The sequence below is a fragment of the Gastrolobium bilobum genome, unplaced genomic scaffold, assembly GCF_033153095.1.
Source record: "Gastrolobium bilobum isolate Gb01-03AN ecotype WA unplaced genomic scaffold, APGP_CSIRO_Gbil_v1 utg7742, whole genome shotgun sequence".
Classification (NCBI taxonomy): Eukaryota; Viridiplantae; Streptophyta; class Magnoliopsida; order Fabales; family Fabaceae; genus Gastrolobium; species Gastrolobium bilobum.
Genome location: NW_026896962.1, coordinates 147,658 through 167,148, shown reverse-complemented (window position 1 = coordinate 167,148; position 19,491 = coordinate 147,658). Strand labels below are relative to the sequence as shown.

The 19,491-nt window shown below is 38.2% G+C and overlaps 3 protein-coding genes across 9 annotated transcripts; all 3 read right to left on the bottom strand.

Moving 5' to 3' along the window:
* Positions 1-1,044: 1,044 nt before the first annotated feature.
* On the bottom strand, positions 1,045-2,192 carry LOC133303021 (uncharacterized). Its single transcript, XM_061502849.1, has 2 exons — positions 1,679-2,192; positions 1,045-1,625 (listed from the first exon to the last, which is right to left on the bottom strand). The coding sequence occupies exons 1-2, from the start codon at positions 2,190-2,192 to the stop codon at positions 1,045-1,047; spliced, it is 1,095 nt and encodes a 364-aa protein (XP_061358833.1).
* A 3,493-nt stretch (positions 2,193-5,685) lies between these two features.
* Positions 5,686-9,910, bottom strand: LOC133303037 (HIPL1 protein-like). Its single transcript, XM_061502879.1, has 7 exons — positions 9,817-9,910; positions 9,557-9,714; positions 8,238-9,035; positions 7,934-8,150; positions 7,490-7,668; positions 6,665-6,906; positions 5,686-6,092 (listed from the first exon to the last, which is right to left on the bottom strand). The coding sequence occupies exons 1-7, from the start codon at positions 9,908-9,910 to the stop codon at positions 5,699-5,701; spliced, it is 2,082 nt and encodes a 693-aa protein (XP_061358863.1). The 3' UTR covers positions 5,686-5,698.
* Positions 9,911-11,259: 1,349 nt separating this feature from the next.
* Positions 11,260-15,894, bottom strand: LOC133303028 (protein EARLY FLOWERING 5). 7 transcript variants are annotated; one of them, XM_061502867.1, is made up of 10 exons: positions 15,637-15,894; positions 15,195-15,288; positions 14,893-14,978; positions 14,078-14,127; positions 13,919-13,988; positions 13,704-13,785; positions 13,184-13,596; positions 13,073-13,084; positions 12,008-12,505; positions 11,260-11,678 (listed from the first exon to the last, which is right to left on the bottom strand). In XM_061502867.1, exons 1-10 carry the CDS (start codon positions 15,715-15,717, stop codon positions 11,460-11,462), a joined length of 1,605 nt encoding a protein of 534 aa, XP_061358851.1. In that variant the 5' UTR covers positions 15,718-15,894; the 3' UTR covers positions 11,260-11,459. The 7 variants fall into 7 exon arrangements, with proteins under 7 accessions (XP_061358851.1, XP_061358848.1, XP_061358850.1 ...); XM_061502864.1 differs by lacking the exon at positions 13,073-13,084 and having other exon boundaries at positions 12,008-12,511; XM_061502866.1 differs by lacking the exon at positions 13,073-13,084.
* Positions 15,895-19,491: the final 3,597 nt, after the last annotated feature.

Here is a 19,491-nt window from a genome sequence, read left to right as displayed (position 1 = left end):
TGATCCCCAAATGAAGCTTCTGGTTTTCTTGTCAATATCATCACAGATAGAGGAGGGGATGATGGATGTCTGCATGGAGTAAGTAGGCATCGCATATATGACAACTTTGGCCAGGGTGACCCGCCCTGCCATAGATAGAGCCGAAATATTCCAAGAATTAAGTTTATTATGCACCCGATTGAGAATATGGGCGAAGGAGCTCTTCTTCACACGTCCATGATGGAGGGGTATGCCCAAGTACTTGCCCAAGTCGTCTGTTATTCCAAAGCCAAGAGAGTCAGCAATCTCATTGGCTCTATTAGGGTTGGCGTTTTTGGATAAGAACATCCTGGTTTTAGCTTGGCTAACTTTTTGGCCAGACGCTTGGCAAAACTGATCCAGAGTATTCCTCATAAGGTTCGCTTGATCAAGGGAGGCCTCAGACAAGAGCAAGATGTCGTCTGCGAAGAAGAGATGAGAAATCCCTGGGCCATTTTTCCTAAGAGAAATCGGTTTCCATTGCTTGTTCGCTACAGAAGCTTGAATCATATAGGCTAGCCGTTCGATACATAGGACGAAAAGATAAAGGGAGATTGGACCCCCTTGCCTTAAGCCTCGAGTGGGATAGAAAGAACTAGTGGGAAGCCCATTCCAAAGGAGGTTCAACGAAGCTGAGGAGACACATGCACAAATGACGTTGATCATGTGCTCAGAAAGCCCCACCTCCATCAGAGTGTCACGGATGAAAGCCCAACTAAGGCGATCATAAGCCTTCTCCAAGTCGATCTTAACAGCCATCCAACCCTTTTCTCCACGCTTGCTTCTCATGGAATGGATAATCTCCTGCGCAATAATGACATAGTCAGTACTATGGAGGCCATGGACAAAGCTGCATTGATTAGGAGAGACAAGCTTAGGCATAAAGAGCTTGATCCGATCAGCCAACAGTTTAGACAACATCTTATATACAACGTTGCATAAGCTAATAGGGCGAAAATCCTTGATTGTTTCCGGACCATCTAACTTGGGGATGAGGCAGATGAATGTTTGGTTGACTTCCTGGATTCACTGAGGGTTAAGGAAAAGCTCTTTGATAAGGAGGCCAATCGAAGCTCCAATATTGTCCCATTGAGATTGAAAGAAAACAGCAAGTAGACCATCGGGACCTGGAGCTTTGAATTTTCCCATCTTGAAGACTAATCTCCTGATCTCCTCAGTAAAAGGGACCCTATTCATCCCCGAATGGTTCATTCCATGAACTGAAGGGAACATTCCCCTTAAGGGAAGCTTGGCTCTCGAAGTATTATCCTCAGTATACAGGTTCATAAAGAAAGTTGAAGCAAGGGTGGTTAGCTGGTCCACATTTGACACCCACTCTCCATCGTCATTCTTCAGTGCGTCAATTATATTCCTTCTTCTCTTGGCCACTGTGTTTGCATGGAAGTATCTTGTATTCCTATCCCCATACTTGATCCAACGACTGCGAGATCTCTGGAACCAAGTAAGCTCCTCTCTTAAGAGGATGGTCTCCAAATCTTTCCAAAAGCTTTTACGGAGGTTGACAAGGTTGCTGTTGTACTGGAAGCTAAGATTGTGATCGATGCCCTTTAATCTAGCATCAATGCGAGATTTTGGCGGGGAAGAGTCTTAAAGGAATTATGGTGCCAGTAAGTAACCTTCTCAACAAACTCAAAATAGCCTTGCGCCCAGCACCGATTATTAGTCCAAGCTTCGTTGGCCAGATGACTAAAATTATTGGAGGTTAACCAGGCTTCCATGAACCTAAAGGGTTTTTGGCTCGAAGCCTGCCTTCCAGGATGGTTATCCATCATGATTATGAGGCGGTGGTCAGAGTTGAAGAAGGGGAAGTGAGCAAGGAAAGTGTTGGGCCACTTAATATTCCATTTCTCATTCGTGCAAGCCATATCAAGCCTTTCCTGGAGCCGGCCTCGCTTCCAAGTGAAGCAAGGAACTTGGAACCCAATATCATTGAGCTCACACGCCTGGAGGCACTGCAACATCTCTTGCGCACTACCTAAGCACACCTCTGCACCACCGAGTTTTGCACTACCGTTTGCAACCGAATTAAAATCCCCAATTGCCACCCAAGGAACATTAGGGTTAGGTATAAGACTTTGGAGGTTCTGCCATAAATGGCGTCTCTCCACTCTTCTTGGACTGGCATAAATAAAGGATACCAGAACTGTTTTCATATTGTCCAGGTATTTTATTTCAGTATGAATGAACTAGTGGTTAGTTTGGATTATGCGGATACTAACATCACTTTCATCCCAAAGGATACAGATTCCCCCCGAGTACCCAATGGGATTTTGGATGAATGAATTCTTGAAGCCAAAGTTTCTAACAATCCCTTTGGCTTTATCACCTCCCATCTTGATTTCCAGGAGAGCCAAAACTTTAATGCAATATATGTACTTAAGGTCACAGATTAAATGAAGTAGGCACTTCTTGCCTACCCCTCTGCTTCCAGGAGCTTAAAAACATGGAAAACACGTCAAAAGGGGACGGGAACACAGCCCAAGGGGCCGAAGTTATTCTGCCAGGGGTGGAGGTCCCCCCATTAGCGAGATAACTTGTTTGAGAGCCAACTCATCCTGCTCTTTCGTTGCATATCACATCATGTCAAGGATATCATCCCCACTATTTCACGGCCCACGATCAGTGGCTGCTACCCGCAGTTGGTCCTCCTCCACAGCCATAGTTTCGTTGCTCTGAATGGGCGAGACAACTAGGGTAGAATTAGGGTTCAGGGGCTCGATATTTTTCCCATGTTGGTGCAATTTGGTGATAGAAATCTGAGCACCAGATGAAAAGTTATGATCCCCATTCCCTTTTCTGTTAAAGCTTATCCCATCTCCTATCGTGCCACGTTTCGCCTCTCCCAAGGAAAGGGACTTACCTTGTCTCCCTTCTGTCCTACTTTCAAAAGTCAACTCTTTGCCATTTAGACCCTCTCTGTCAACCTCCTTTTGTCTAGGTAAGATTTTGTGTTTCTGACTGTCTGCATGTCTAGGGCTCTCTTTAGCCTTCTGACCAGAATATGACGTTGCAGATGGCACCCTGTTCCTCGTACCTACATCGGTAGGCGTGCTTTTCCCCGTTCGACCTTTCAACTGACCACTGGATTTTTCGTTGGCCAGAACCTCCGCCGAGACACTGGCTTGTTTCACCAGAATGGCTCTCGGTTTCCTCCCTCTGGCTTGCCGTTTGATAACCATCCAAGTCCCGAACGCTTCATCTTCTTTAACATCTGGATGTTGTGCATTAGCAGCTAGCTGTTTTCTCAGGTTTGCTATCCTCTCCTCATTCTTCTTGTCTGGGTTCTTATCACCTCCCTCCCATTCCTGCGCATTACCCCCAGTTCCTCCTTCCTTGCAAGCATCCCTTCAGTGGCCATACATGCCACAAGCAAAGCACACAAGGTGAAGCCCTTCGTACCCTACGGGGTACACTCTCCCTGCAATCTTAAACTTGGATATAAGGGTCTTCCTCAAATTAACCTCAACGCATATACGTGCGAATTTTGCTTTCTCCGTTATCTCCCCTTCTTCCCCTTCAACCTTTCGAATGGAGTTTCGGTCCACTTTCAGAGTCCTACCGAAGATACTGCCTAACCTCCAAAGGTGGTGGGAGGTATACAGTTCGAGGGGCAGGCCAGGAATACGTAACCAAACGGCCATCTTCTTCAGGGATTCATCATAGGGGTCAAAGAAAGGTCTCCATCGTTGGACCACAACATAGTGATCTGCCACAATCCATGGCCCTTCATGCAGCACATGTGTGTAGTCTTTCAGGTCGTTGAACTTCACAAGTAAATAGCCATTATCCATATATCGATAACATTGAAAGACCATTGGGGTTCCACATCTTCACAAGTCTGGCCATTAGAAACTTTGATCCTAAATTCTTTCCTAGCAGTTTGATGATTAAGGATGACCTCCACTTCTTGCAATCTTCCTTGTGTTCAGCCCTTGAGAACTTGTAGGAGGGACACAAGGGGTCTTCATCTTCCTCACCTCCTATTTCATCTGGGAGGTCATCTTCCTCCTCATCTCTTCTTTGTTGGGCCATCCAATCCTCTTCCTCACTATCTGAGACTGAGCCACTCCTATTTAGGCACAAAAGCTTATCCTTGTAGGAAATCACCTTCCTGCTACCCCTTATAACCTCATGTCCGTCCTTCTCCGTACAAGGAACTACTGGTTGAGCCTCTTCTCCTACTGCCTCCATTTCCAGCATTGAATCATCCATCGCAGCATCTTCAATGGCTACCCCTTTCGGTTTTTTAATGCTTCACTCACAAAGGTCCTTTTCTTCCGTTGACAGACCTCCACTAGACCTTTCTCGCCGTTCTTTATCCATATAAAGACTTTCAAAGTAGGTGTTTTTTACCAACAGTAGGCGTTTTCTTAAAAATTAAAAAAAAAAAAAAAAAAGACATAAGTTTATGTCCTTTAAAATGATACTTATTTTTTTCATAAATAAAACACAACCATTATTGGGTGATTTTGAACAAGCTTAGCCTCCTACAAATTGGTAACTAGAAGCCACGTTCGTTCTTTTCATTCAATATTTAAAGAGAGGTGTTTGGAAGTAGAGACAAAATAAAAGGACAAACTACAGTTACCAAGGCTCAAAGAAAATAAGAAATACTCATTAAAGCTGTTGCCAAAGCCAAAGGTACTAGCCTACTCTGTAAGTTTTGTCATAGGCTAATATTTTTTATTTTAGTGTAAAAAAAAAATTCTATTATACTCGTATAAAAATAAGCAGAGCTTATTATGTCATAATTTTTTTTCCTTCTCCTTATAATAAAATTCACTTATTTTTATACGAGTGAAGAATAAAAACAATTTACGTGGTAAAAGCAGAATTACTTTTTCGTTTGTCAAATTGCTGCTCTCTTTATGTAGAGAACTTGACCAGTTAGATCTTGGCAGGATTCTGGTGGGGTCACAATACGAATGAGTCCTAAAATCAAATGTGTTTTATATCAGTATAGAGTTTAAATTTTTTGGTTAAGAATTTCTTCTGTAAACCTAATAAACTTTTATTCTACTTATTATTCACGTACATAAAAAGTCAACGATGTTATTTATGTATAATTTTCATTACATTATTTTGAACAGAAATTTTAATTAAAAAAATAAGAAAAAAATACTATAAATTTTTTTGGTCATTGAATGAAGAAACAATTTTGCTTTTCTAATTAGGTAAAATATACTTGACAGTATTTTATCCTCATGCATGAGAAATTTATTCTATTCAGATGGTATACTAATATATTTCTATTGACTTCGTTTAATTATACTTATATAATAGTTTAGTAAATAGCAATGGTGCATATTTTATTATAAACCAATAAATTTTTTTTTTGTAATAATCAAGCTTCGCACACAAAAATTGAAGTCGAAACTTTTAAGTCAACGTAGTTTAATCATTTTAGTTGGACTAATTATCATGAACTAAAATTCTTTTCTTTTAGTGACGTAGATAATAACATAATGATGAATTCCTTTACTATGTACACTTAATAATTGATCTTTCACTACATAGTTAGTAACATCATGAACTACAATGCATTTATCTTCCACTAATTAATCACACAAAACCGAAAAAGGAGAACTAACGGGTGAATTAAATATTCTCTTATCAATACGTATTGTACAAAGATCATAGTATATTATATGATCATGCACTACACAAAACCCATCAAAAGCAACAAGAAAGATGAAAGCTGCAGAAACATATATCCAGAAAAGTTACTCCAACGGTTTGCATGAGATGGAGAAGGAGAAGGAGGAGTAGTAGTTGTTGCCTTTTCCTGTGAGCAAGCATAATTGCAGCGACTTGGAGGAACAACTCGGTAAACACCATTGCTTGCAAGAACATAAACATCTTTCTTGTTGTCTTCCCCAAATGAATAGATGTAGCCCAGAGCTGGAAGGGAGCTTCCAGGTATAGAATCACATAGGATAGGAGAATCATGGGCACAACTGACAGGGATTTTGCTAGTTGTGAAATTTCCACTATTTTCTGGGTCTTCTATGGCTGACCACATTGCACCCGCATAAAGATCAGCATATAAGTACCTGAAAAGCAGTGATTAATGAGCAATAGCTGATTATATTGCACACATGGTGCTATTTGTTCCTGTTAGAGAATTATATAAATCATTGATGGTCTTCACTTAATAGCTTAAGTTTTTGGGATGAATCAGTTCTTTACAAAAGCTTAAGTTATTGGATGAATCTATCTTAATGGTTTTATACTTTTCTAACACGCCGTTTCACACGGGAGTCCACTGTGTTTGAAGAGTGGACAATGCACAGACCCATCTACTTATACTGATAAACTTCACAAGACTTAATTAATTATTGATTAAATGGGGGATGGTGAGGATCGAAACCATGACAACGAGACTCTTATACCATGTAAAAAATCAATTCGACCCAAAAGCTTAAGCTATTAAGTGAATGGTTTATATACTTCCCATGCTAGACTTTATGTATCATGGGGATGTTTAGTGAACAAAAATCTTGTCCTAATAAATATAATTTGTTGTATTCCTCAACCAAAGAGTTCTTTATTTCCTTACAGGCTCTTTAACTAAATATGTTGAAAATCAGTTGAAGGGCCATAAAGGAAAAGAAAGCTTGTGTACCTTCCATACATGCAAGGATCAGTCCTAGATCGGTAGATATAACCCCCAGTGATGGATGCTGATCCTGCATTCTTGTTTACTGCAGAATGGTTGTATCCCGATATTGGGAAAATTGGATTCATGGAATTTATGGAGGTATTGCCTCCAGGTGACTTTGTAGGAGTGAATAGATAGGGTCCCTCGTAAACACGCCAGCCATAGTTTCCACCCTTTGTGATGAGATCCACTTCCTCGTAAAGATCCTGCAAAGTCAAATGTTTCACTTTTAACTTTTTTTGTGGTAGAAGTTCTAGTCATATAAAACTGTAGACTTCTGCTTTCTTAAATTCTCTTCATCGTGAAGCATATCAATAGCTCCAATTTATGTAGGGAAGTTAGCAGTACTGTAGTAACAAATACAGAAAGGCCTATTGATGACCTTGCTATACAATGCTATGATTAGATTTATTTTGTATTAAATTGTTTTGTACTAAAAGTGCTTCTGAAAAAAAAATATCTTAAAAATTAAGCAAACTCGCATTTGCACTAAATAGTAGAGAGAAATGATTAAAGGATATTATGAGTCAAAGGCCGGTGCTTAAGACTTTTTATTTGTATAGGTCTCTCAAGAGGATTAAGGAATCAAAATTTTCAGAAACTCTTGAAGTTTCTATGCTGAAGAAATTGGCAACTATTTGTCACTTCAGACAGAGGCAGGCACTCTTTCATTCTCTTGGCAAGCTGAATTGCTGATTGCATAACAGTGCTATATAAATTTAGTACCATAAAGTTTTTTTTATTATTACAAGAATCTATAAATTTATTTTAGGATAAGAATTCACAAACCTGCCCAACATCTGCACAAAAAAAGTAGGAAGGTCTTTCTGAATCAAAACTGCATCTCCAAGGATTTCTTAGTCCCAAGGCAAATATTTCAGGTTGCAGATCTTTATCTTCGCTGAATGGATTATCCTTGGGAATGGAATAGCTGCCCCAAAGGCCAAGATTGCTAATTTCTGCTGCACCTGAAGATTCATGATGGTTGTCATTGTTAAGAGTGAAGAAAAAAAAAATTGATAGTGCCCAATAATGTTTACAGTGCTCGTAGAAATGGAGCAATGAAAAAGAATAAACTTTACATTTTCTTTTTACCATATTACACTGGTACAAGATTCCCTAGAACTCATTTTATTGTGTGACCAGCATTTAATCAATTAAATGGTGGAACATTTTAAAAGAAGTCCTCAAGCTTCTACTACATTAGGGATGTCAATTCTATTTAGTACTCACTTGGATTGTTATCTATATCAAGCCTCATAATCTTTCCAAGCAATGATTTCTTGTTTTGGGCAAAATTGTATGGATCACCTGAACCTCCTCCATCTCCCATCATGAAGTATAAATATCCATCATTAGGTCCGAAGAGTATCTGACCTGCATGATGAGATGTAAATGGGAGACCCATGGTAAATATCCTTCTCACCTCTGTTGGTTTAGCACTTTCTGCCTGAAAAAAATCAAGAATAATTTAGTTCTATCCATTGCATTAAACTAATTATAGTAAATACATTTTTATGCTGTGTAGAATGTTTACCGAGGATGGCTTAGATGCAGTACCATTAGCAGTGTATTCTGCAACAACAGATTGATATTGACATGGTTGGGCACCATTATCAGCTCCTAGCTTTGATGGATCACAATTAACATTTGAATTACATGAACATACCCCATTACATCCTGACCACTTATTTTTATCACAGTTAAATGAAGCAAAGAATCGACCATTGTTTGCAAAGTTTGGATGAAATGCCATGCCCATCATTCCAAATTCACTATCAAAATAAACTTGATCAGTTAGATCAACAAAGGGAGTTGATTCATCAAGCTCCAATTGTCCTCCTGATCCCACATCCGGAATAGTTGCCAACCAAACCTTACCCATTTGATTAGAGAAAAATGCACGGTTAGAGCCATCAGGATGAGCAACCATATTGAGATAAGATCCATTCCCAACTTTCTCAAGGCACAAGCCATGAGGGGGATTGATAGGAGTTCCGGTGTTATTTAGTGCAACAGTTTCTCCTTCAAAGCATACTGATTCATTATTGGAGACTCCACCAAATGCATGACAAAAATCTGTTTTGGACTGCCATAATTCAGTCAGTTTGGTTGCATTGGTATTAACCGGTGTTCCTCCTGTTTGACCTTGTAATGAAGGGGGAAATGGTGAGTTTATTATTGACACAGTTTGACATGTATCCCATACTTCAGAGCAGAAGTCTTGCACTGCTGCCTTTGACTGAGAAGAATTTGTTGCAGAATTGCAAAGCACAGGAACTGATCTGGGCGAGGATTGAACTGTAAATAGCTCAGCTGAAAATGGGTCACACCTCTACAAACAAACGTAAGTTAGCCAAGGCAGAAGTTATGGGTTGAGATGTGAAAAAGTGGTTTTACTAGTAGAGGTGACAAAACATTTGTTTGAGAAATATGATATAAAACCATTAATTCGCTTAAGCTTTTGGGTTGTAATGATTCTTTATATGGTACCAGAGATTATGTGACACGAGTTGAATACTTATCACCTCATTCTATTAATAAATAATTAAATATTGTAGAATTTCTTAGCACAGATACGTGGGTATATGCATTGTCTATTCTTCAAACTCAATGACTCTCTTATGAGAGAGCGTATTAGAGAAATATAATATAAAACCATTGATCTGAGCATCACCTAACGGCTTAAGTTTTTGGGTTGAAACGGTTCTTTACAATATCAAAGAGCTCAAGCGACATGTTGGTCAAATTCCTCTATCATACTCATATACCATTAACGATTTAAAATCTAGTGATTTATCTATGTTGAAAAATTGAGAAGGCTATTGAGCCTCAACAAGAAAAACTAAACCTCACCGCACAAAGTATTGATTTCAAAAGAGAGGCACAACCAGGATCAGATATGTTCATCAGCTGGAATTGCTTCTGTATTTGTGCACCTTCTGTGGTGTTGCAACACGTGCTTCCATTGTAAGGGCAAAATCCGAGTGTGGTATTGAGGGTAAAGGGTGCTCCTACACCACAAAAATAAAAGAAAAAGAAAACATGTACATCTATAATGAAAAACCAAGGGGATAAAACTCAAAAGGTAATGGGAAAAGAAAAGATAGACAGACTTGAATCAACGCACAGAGGAAGTGAAGTTGAAGAATCCAAAAGCAGCAGGAAGCAACAAAGCAAGAAGCTAATATAAAGAACACCACTTTTCATGGCACCAAACCAGTTGAAAGCCTACTACAAGAATATCATATGTACTTCAATTCACAAACATCTCAGAAGTCAGAACATGGTCCAAACTTTAGAAGCATTAGTGGTAGGTTGACAAGATGGAAAAAGAGAAGAGTATTTACCCGAAAAAAGCTTCCTCAAGTGTTGAACTTTCCTGTTGCCAACTATTCTGTGTCTTGAGTCTCTCTTTTACGTGATGTCCTCTCACTCAGATTTCAGTTTTCTAATAAAACAGTCACTTTCAATATCTTTCACTTTTTTTTTTATTATTCAAATATGAACTCCAATTAAATCAGCTTCCATAGTTTCATTCAACCATCTTAATAAAAAAATAATAAATTACACCCCTCAACTTGCAGTGTAGAAGTTGTAAGCCTTAGCTTCACTAGTTGAAGAAGAAATGAGGCATCAAGTGGATGGTGTCTGCGCTCTGCAGTTGACTTTTTGATCAATTAATACTTAAATTATGAACATGGCTTAGAGAAACTCGGCATCTAGAAAACAAAGTGGGGAACATTTGGTTGGTTTCATCGTAGAATTTCACTTGGAACAGACAGGATCTAGGTACTTCATATCTTATTGGCCCACCACTGTTAGTTATTAGTAAAATTAATGTATTATCTAGTGCTGTGTTCATGTCCTGCAATAATTGCACTGTTTTAGCTGAGTTTCTAAATTCTAACCCAACCACCAAGGCCTAAAGCATCTCCATATCCATATTCAATATGTAACAGGCGTAGTCCATACGGGATTACCGCCGGTCAAATAAATAAAATAACAAAGAGAGAGAAAATCATCGACAACCAAAGATATAATGAGTGACGTGTAAATTGAATCCAAAATAGAAGCTCATCATTGGATTAAAATTACAGTTCATCATCACATGCTCATTGTTGTTGTTGCCCACTCTCATCCAATTAAGAGCATTTGAATAGGAATACCAAAAAAAAAAAAAAAAAGAGCATTTGAATAGTTCTACCTCTACGTCAAGATGTACCCACGTTTAGCACTGGCACAGCCGCACAGGTCTTAGAGAATATTCTTCCGAGTGTTGGTAAGGGAAATATTATTTGTTTGCCCAACTCCATGAGCCTACGACCTTTTGTTTTTATATTTACAAGCATAAAATGCACATAGTTTTTAAGGTGAAAGTTGCATTTTATGAAAAAGTAAAGATGATGAGAAATACGCATTTTATCATCGAATCATGTACACTCAAACCATTAAAATAAGTTTGACAATCACAATCACCATCTAAGTTGTAATTCTTTTTAGTAAAATGTCAACACGTAATTGAAAAACAATGTATAAAACTATGAACTAACGGTGCATTACTTTAAACTCTAGTTTAAGAGATAAAAAGCGAGATGATTAGAGTCGCAAAAGAGAGTATACAAGGTCTTAAATAGACTTTATCATCAAGAATAAAAAATTGAGCTAGTTCACGTGAGAAAGATCAGTTGAACATAAAATAAGTAAACTTCATTGCTCACACCATCCCTCTCATGTGGTTCCGCCACTCACAGTGATCTCAACCATCAAGTGCACCAAGGGCTTTCATGTCCTCTAAGAAAGCCGTATATGAGTCATCGATGCTCTGTACTTTTGGAGCTGATGAGGAGCTCACTGACTCTGGTTTTACAATAGTTGGACCTGATGTCCCAGAGATTGTCCTAGAGGTTGGCAGTGACGGTTTTGGTTTTGTTTTAGTCAGTGCAGTCTCTCTTCTAACTCGAACAGATGCAGGAACCTGGTCAAAAACAAGTTATAAACTTAATTAGAAAAACTACATAACCAAAGAGATTGAAACGTTAACTATCCAAGCACAAACAATTATTCTGACCTGGACTCATCTATCACCATCAGACTAACTAACAGCATAATAGCATTTTCTTATTATGTATTCAGAAAAGCTTATAATCAAAAAGCTAATGAAAGAACTTTTACTTGAAAAGCTGTTTTTGTTCAAGAATAAAGCTAACCTACCTAAATACAGATTAGGAGAATGAAAAAGAAGAATAAAATGCAAGAGCCAAAATAACAGCAAAGATAAAAAAAATAATGGAAAACTCAACATACCATAGCTGTAAGTTCTGGAGTGTGCTGAGCTAATGGCCTTTTAACAACCGTAGAAGCAGCAGATTTAACATATGACGGTTTCTGGGGTGGAAGTGGCCTAGTTGCCACATTATCCTCTTCCTGGAAGTTCGGAGGAGGACCAGGTGGAAGTGGCGGTCTCATCATTGGAGGCCCAGGTGGAAGGCCATATGGTGGCCTCGGAATCAGGGGGACCATCATTCCAGGAGGTGGTGCCTGACCAGGGAGTCCAGCCACAGGTAAAGGAGGCCTCATATCAGGTGGTGGTGGTGGTGGTGGAAAACGAGATATTCCAGGGGGCAAAACATCAGGCGGTAAAGTTGGGATTAACGAGGGTCCTGGAACAGGGGCTTGTTGCCTTGGAGGAGGAGGTCCAGGAACCATTTTTGAAATCTCCTGACTTGAGAGAGAATTCTTATCGTCAATAGTAACCACAGCACCATCAGGTGGCATCCGACTTGGAGGAGGAGGTGGAGGCAGCTGCACCTACATATTAGAAAATACATTACAGCCTAAGAAGCTTCTTTTAGGAGAATAATAACAAGTCCCCGATTTTAAACTTAGAACAATCAAATGTAATGTGTTCCCATCGGGCAACCATGTAAATAAAGTGTCTACTAACTTCCCATCTATGAAGCATGAAATCACAGAAACCTGAGTCATACCTGAATCGAAGATCAGATACACATACACATACAAGAGACAACAGCATACTTATCTGTCCCTTTTTAAACTCAACCATTTCAAAATGTCCATAATGTGTAGGAAACATATTTTGAAATGTTTTATAACACTGAAAATTGGTTTTGAAGTATGCCAAAACATGATGAAATAGACTAAAACTTGTCCGCAACCCAATAAAACATTAGAATTTGTCTTAGGTGCTTTCTAGAACGAGAATATATTACTATTATTTTGTATCATTATGTGAGCAAACATATATAGTTTTAACATTTATTTAATATTCCCTGCCATACCCACATCCTAGATTTATATAAATAACAGTATCCATATACTGAATCATTCTGGATAAAATACAACAGCAACGGTGCTTCTAAGCTTTCAATATATCTATAATTCCTTGTGCTTCAATATGGTTACAATCAGATCATACATTTACAAATAAAGCATAAACCATTTAACTAGACACAAGCCTACCTGACCAGGCTCCTTGGAAGGTGAATCATCTGTCAATGCAGACTGATTTCTCTCTTCACCACCACCGGTGCCAGGTGGAGGTGGCTGAGACTGTTGTAGGGGCGGAGGTGGAGGGGGTATAGGGTGATTTGCAACTTGCTCTTTGGGTGGGGGACCAGGAGGTGGAGGTGGCAAAGGAGGGGGTGGTAACGATGTAGGCACAGCAGAAGCAGGCTTTGGAGGCATAGGAGGTGGAGGAGGCAGTGGCAAAGACGCAGGTAAAACAGTGCCATCTGCTGAATTTGTACTGCTACCATCAGGCAGTGGAGGCGGCGGCGGCGGTGGGGGTACGGCTAACACATCATCCTCTAACTCAGTCGCCGATGATGATGCAGCAGTACTTGATGAAGCACCAGACAAAGGAATTCTGGGTCCTGCAATTCAGCACAAAAGTTGACTAAATAAGGGAGATCTGGCAAACCAACATCATTTATAGATCCATGATTTTACCAGACAAATATGAAAAAGAAGCTGAGCATACCTATAGACGATTTAAACATAGGAGGTTTCCCTGGTGGTGGAGCTCCAGTAGGGTTTAACGTAGGATGGTAATAAACAGAATCCTGCAGTAAAAATTAGCTAACAACTCAAAACCATTAACAACAGCTACACCAGTCTAGTTTTGTATGTTTGGAAGAAAGAGGAAAAGAAATAAAACATAAACGCATGCACGCATACAAACAACTTAAATCCTACCTCAGGCTTTGGGTGCTTAACTCTCTCTTCTTCTTCTGCAGATGTTCTCCTTCGAGGAGGCCCCAAATGACTGCCCAAAAGTCATCCTAGAATGTGTAAAGTTCACAAAAACAAATTGGGCATACACTAATCTTTCAAAATAACATGAAGACTCCTCACCTGAACATAACAGGAGCCTCACCCTTCTCCCGCATTTTCTCTTCATATTCCTGTCCAAAAAGATTACAATTGGATCATCAATAATAACAATTAGTAGAAACTATTTAACCAAATAAATTTAGCATGCGATTGACAGGAGTGTTCAGGTAGACTGAATTTTGAGTCAACTGCTATTAATGCAATATCAAACATGATTCATGAATGTCCCATTTCCATAAAGTTCCAGTTTTGCCTTTTGCCACTCAAGACTTAAATTGCAGTTAAAAAAGGAGGGTCTGTCTGAAGTCTGAATTTAACAGCAATCCATAACATGTTTGTTTTAATAGAAATCCATTACAGATTGTAACTACCAACGCACAAGCTTTTATATTGGTCTAAGAAAAGATCAACTACTACTTACATATTGTGATAAACCCAAGACGGCCCTTCAGCTACTCCTAATGGTAGTTGCCTATGGACAAGAAGGTACATCAACCAATGTGCTTGTTATAACTGGTTTTCAGAGGCACGAAATTAGCAATCACCCCATATGTGATAACATATGGTTTTCAATCATGTTGAAGAAAAAAGAGACCAAAGACGATAAAAAACTGAAGAAAAATTTTGCATCACAACAGGCACATTGGTCAATGCTGCTGTGGATTACAATGAAATTATTATTTTTCATTCACTGACAGTATTCCGTTTGTATCACACTCTGATAAACAACCACTTAGAGACTGTGATAAACTCAAGCAGATAATAAAGCAAAGCAATATCAGATAATAAAGCAATATAATCCAACGAAAAGAAAATACATTATATTTAGTTATTACCTTCCTCTTCTTTATGACAAGATTAAGTGTATCCTGTAGCTGTCTCTTCTTGTGCTTTCTTGCTTTATCCAAAGCACCATCAGCCTCTGCCACAACCAACAATGCACAATTAATTTGAATAGTTGAAAGCATCCCAAAAGACATCGCACTTAATTTATACTACTTATGCCCGGCAAACAACTCTAGTCAATTAATTGATCAATATATCCGGCAAGCAAAGAATGAACACGAGGTGAAAGATATAAGACTGGACTTCACCACTTTCCAGTGCAGCAGAGGCTTTGTAAAGAAAACATACTTACTCATCATTTCCAAGTTATCAATCTGCTTCTTCAGTTGTTCTGGGTCCTTCTTCAAGATCCCCACTTCCCTCACCTTCTTTCTTTCTTTCTTATTCTGTTAACCAAAAAGTAAAAGGAAAAAAACATAAAAAAAATCATGAGTTGAATCCTTCGAAAACACAAAGCAAATAATATCCAATTAGCGGAAAAAAGAAATCTCAGTAAATAAAGCTAGGTTCAATTCATTGGAATAGCTCCTCGAGCTAAAAAAAACTACTGCCAACTTTTCTTTTTGATATGTACAATAACTACTAGCATTTTGAATCAATTGGTTGTGGAATGGGTAGAAAGAATACCGCAAGGCATAAATTAGGGCATGAATTAGGGAAAAAGAGGAACAAATCTACATTAAAAGCAAGAGAGAAAATAGGACGTGGGCGTGAGTTGAGAAAGAGAATAATACCCTTTTCAATTCCTTCTTACGAAGCTCCTTTCGGTAAGCATCGGTAGGGTTCATAACCTTGCCTCCCTTCGTCGTCTTCATTCTTGAATACTGAACCCTTTCAGAAGCTCCTTATTCTTCTTCCAAAATCGAAACCCTTTCCCCTTTTCTTTCTTTCTTTCTTACTTTCTTCTTGCACGATTTCAATTGTGAAGGAAAGGAACAGACCCACAGAGTCACAGAGACAAACAATTTAAACTTTAAAGAAATACGATTCATTCACGCACTAACCCTTTGTGAGTTGAGAGGATTGTATCTGCAAGCTTTGCGTTCCGACACAGTGATAATGAGAGCCCGGCCCAATAACCTTTTTCCTCCTCTTATTGGGCTTGTAGGCCTGGGTTTAGCCCGGCCCATTCATCCACTTATTTAATGTTTTTTTAACTTTTTTTTTTTAATATTAAGCTTAAGTGAACTTAGACATTGTTATCTCGCTAGGATTAGATAGAAAAAACACCCTAATCTATTTTCAGAAGAAATTATATATGATCTACTAATAAAATTCTCACATTAAATAATGAGATTTCAAATCAAACTTTTATAAGATATGACCAAACCCCTTAGCCAACGTTTCCTTTACAGTTACTCAAATTGTTCAACCACGAGTGGTTTGTTTGCAATTAAACTTAGACTTTAAGCCCCTTTTATTAGATAGAGATAGAGATATATAAAGAAACAGAAAGAAAAATAAAAAGGCGAGAATCAAATTTTTATGAGGTGTGTGCGAGACATGTTAGTATAATTATCATTACTATAGAGTTAAAACTTGGACATTTAACCTTCAAGTGAATTAATTTTTATAGCCACATAGTCATGTTTTTCAGACCAAAACAAAATAATATAACTTACTTAAACCACTCACCACTAGACCAACCTAGCGGTTTAACATGCTTTCACTTTAAAATTAGATAACAAAAAAATTTAATTTTATGTTATTTTGTTTGTTTGATTTTTTTTTCTCAAATAATATTAACGATGTGAAAAAAAATCAAATGAACAGAAATAATCTATAAAATGATCCAAATCACATCAAAAGAATAACATATTTTAAACTGGTTTAAGAATCGAACTAATTTTTTTTTTGCACCAATTCAATAAAGCAATGGCAAGGGTAACAAGAAAAATTATCCACCTGGTCACCATTGCGGCAAAATGGATCACCCGCCATTCAGATGTTGGAGAAGATCAGATGCAAAGTGCAGCAACTGCAATCAGCTTGGACATGAAGCTATCATCTGCAAAAGCAAAATCCAACAGCATGAAGTTAATGCCCAGGTCATTAAGCAAGACGAAGAAGATCAGATGTTTGTGGCAACATGTTTTTCAACTAGGAGTAGTTCATAATGCTGGTTGATTGAAAGTGGTTGTACAAACCACATGACACATGACAGAACTCTCTTCAAGGATTTGAAGCCTACTAAAGTCTCAAAAGTCAAAATTGGGAATGGCGGCTATATTTATGCAAAAGGAAAAGGAACCATCCTATTTTCAACAAGTTCAGGAACAAAGGTAATCTCCGATGTTCTTTATGTACCCGAGATTGACCAAAATTTGCATAGTGTAGGCCAGTTGATAGAGAAATGATTTAAAGTATCCTTTGAAAATCAGCGCTGCCTTATCTTTGATACTACTGGTCGGGAGATTCTAAGGGTTAAAATGAAAGGTAAAAGCTTTTCCTTTGATCCAATCGAGGAGGAACAAGCAGGCTATTTCACTCAAGTCAGTCCCAAAGAACTCTGGCACAAGAGACTTGGTCATTGTCATAGTTAAAGAATGCTGAACATGAAGAAGAAGAAGGATATGACAAGAGGTTTGCCAGTACTTTCTGAACATTTGCCAAATTGCAATGCTTGTCAGTTTGGTAAACAAAAAAGAGTGCCATTTCCAAAATCAGCCTGGAGAGCCTCTCAAAAGCTGCAACTAATTCATACTGATGTGGCAGGACATCAAAGAACTCCATCATTACAAGGTAGTCTTTACTTTATTCTTTTCATAGATGATTATACAAGAATGTGCTGGATTTTTTCTTGAAATTCAAGCATGAAGTAGCTGGAGTATTTATGAAATTCAAGAAGATGGTAAAAACTCAAAGTGGTTGTAACATTCAATGTATAAATTCGATAATGGGAAGGAGTATACCTCAGCACAGTTTGATTTATTTTGTGAATAAGCTGGCATTCAACATCAACTCACAGCTCCATACACTCCAGAGCAAAATGGAGTTAGTGAAAGGAAAAATAGATCGGTAATGGAGATGGATAGATGTATGCTGCATGAGAAGGGTTTGCCAAAACAATTTTGGGCAGAAGCAACTAACACAACAGTCTTTCTTCAAAATCGACTTCCAACCAAGGCCTTGAAAGATAAAACTCCTTTTGAGGTTTGGTATGGATATAAGCCTTCACTTACCTTCTTTAAAGTGTTTGGTTGTATTTGTTTTGTACATGTTCCAAAGGTTAAACACAACAAACTTGACAAGAAGGCAATTTCGGGCATTTTTGTGGGCTATAGTTCAGTTTCAAAAGCCTATAAAGTGTATCATCCTCAAACCGGAAAGATGACTGTCACTCGAGATATGCATTTCAATGAAAATCAGCAATGGGATTGGAAGAATCCATAAAAGGAAATTGGATCCTTCAATACCAGTGAAGATAATTATCCCAAAAAGCAAACAACAGAGTTGTGTCATAATGAACTAGAAGATGACCCTTTAATTTGAGGCAGAAGGTTGCTGTCAGACATCTATCAAAGATGTAATGTAGCAATATGTGAACCTATTAGTTGTGAGGAAGCGTTAAAAGACCAAAAATGGAAGGATGGGGAGGAGGAGATGTTAATGATTCAGAAAAATAAAACATGGGAGTTGGTTGACAAGCCTAAAGATAGAGAAGTCATTGGAGTTAAATGGATTTTCAGGACAAAGCTTAATGCAGATTGCTCAGTCAACAAATACAAGGCCAGACTTGTAGTTAAAGGGTATGCACAAATTTTTGGTGTTGATTATTCTGACACTTTTGCTCCCGTGTCCAGATTAAATACAATCAGATTGGTGTTGTTGGTTTATGCTCAAAGGGCTGGAAAGTATTCCAATTAGATGTCAAGTCAGCCTTTCTAAATGGAGTTTTACAAGAAGAAATATATGTGGAGCAGTCAGAGGGATTTGTAAAGGAAGGTGAAGAAAATAAAGTCTATATACTAAAAAAGGCTCTCTATGGCCTAAAACAAGCACCAAGGGTATGGTACAGCAGGATAAATGATCACCTATTGAGCATAGGCTTTGTAAAAAGCTCATCTGAGTCCACTCTTTATGTGAAACACAAGGGAAATAATCTTCTCATAGTTTCCCTCTATGTTGATGATCTATTCGTGACTGGAGATGATATAAGGTTCGTTGAGGAGTTCAAATAAGATATGATGCAAGCTTTTGAAATGATAGATCTTGGTCTCATGACTTATTTTCTAGGAATTGAGATCAAACAAAGTGAGAATAACGTGTTCATCTACCAGAAAAAATATGCAAAGGAAATATTGAAGAAATTTCTAATAGAGGAGAGCAAAGCAGTTAGCATTCCAATCAATCAAAAGGAGAAGCTAAGCAAGGAAGATGGTGCTGAAAAAGTTGATGAAGGATATTATAGGAGCTTGATTGGTTATTTAATGTATCTCATTGCAACAAGGCCAGACATTCTAGTGGTTGTAAGTCTCCTATCTCGATTTATGCATTGTGCTAGTGAAATGCATTTAAGAGCAGCAAAAAGAGTACTGAGGTATATTAAAGGCACGGTTGATTATGGTTTCAAATTTGAGAAATGTCAA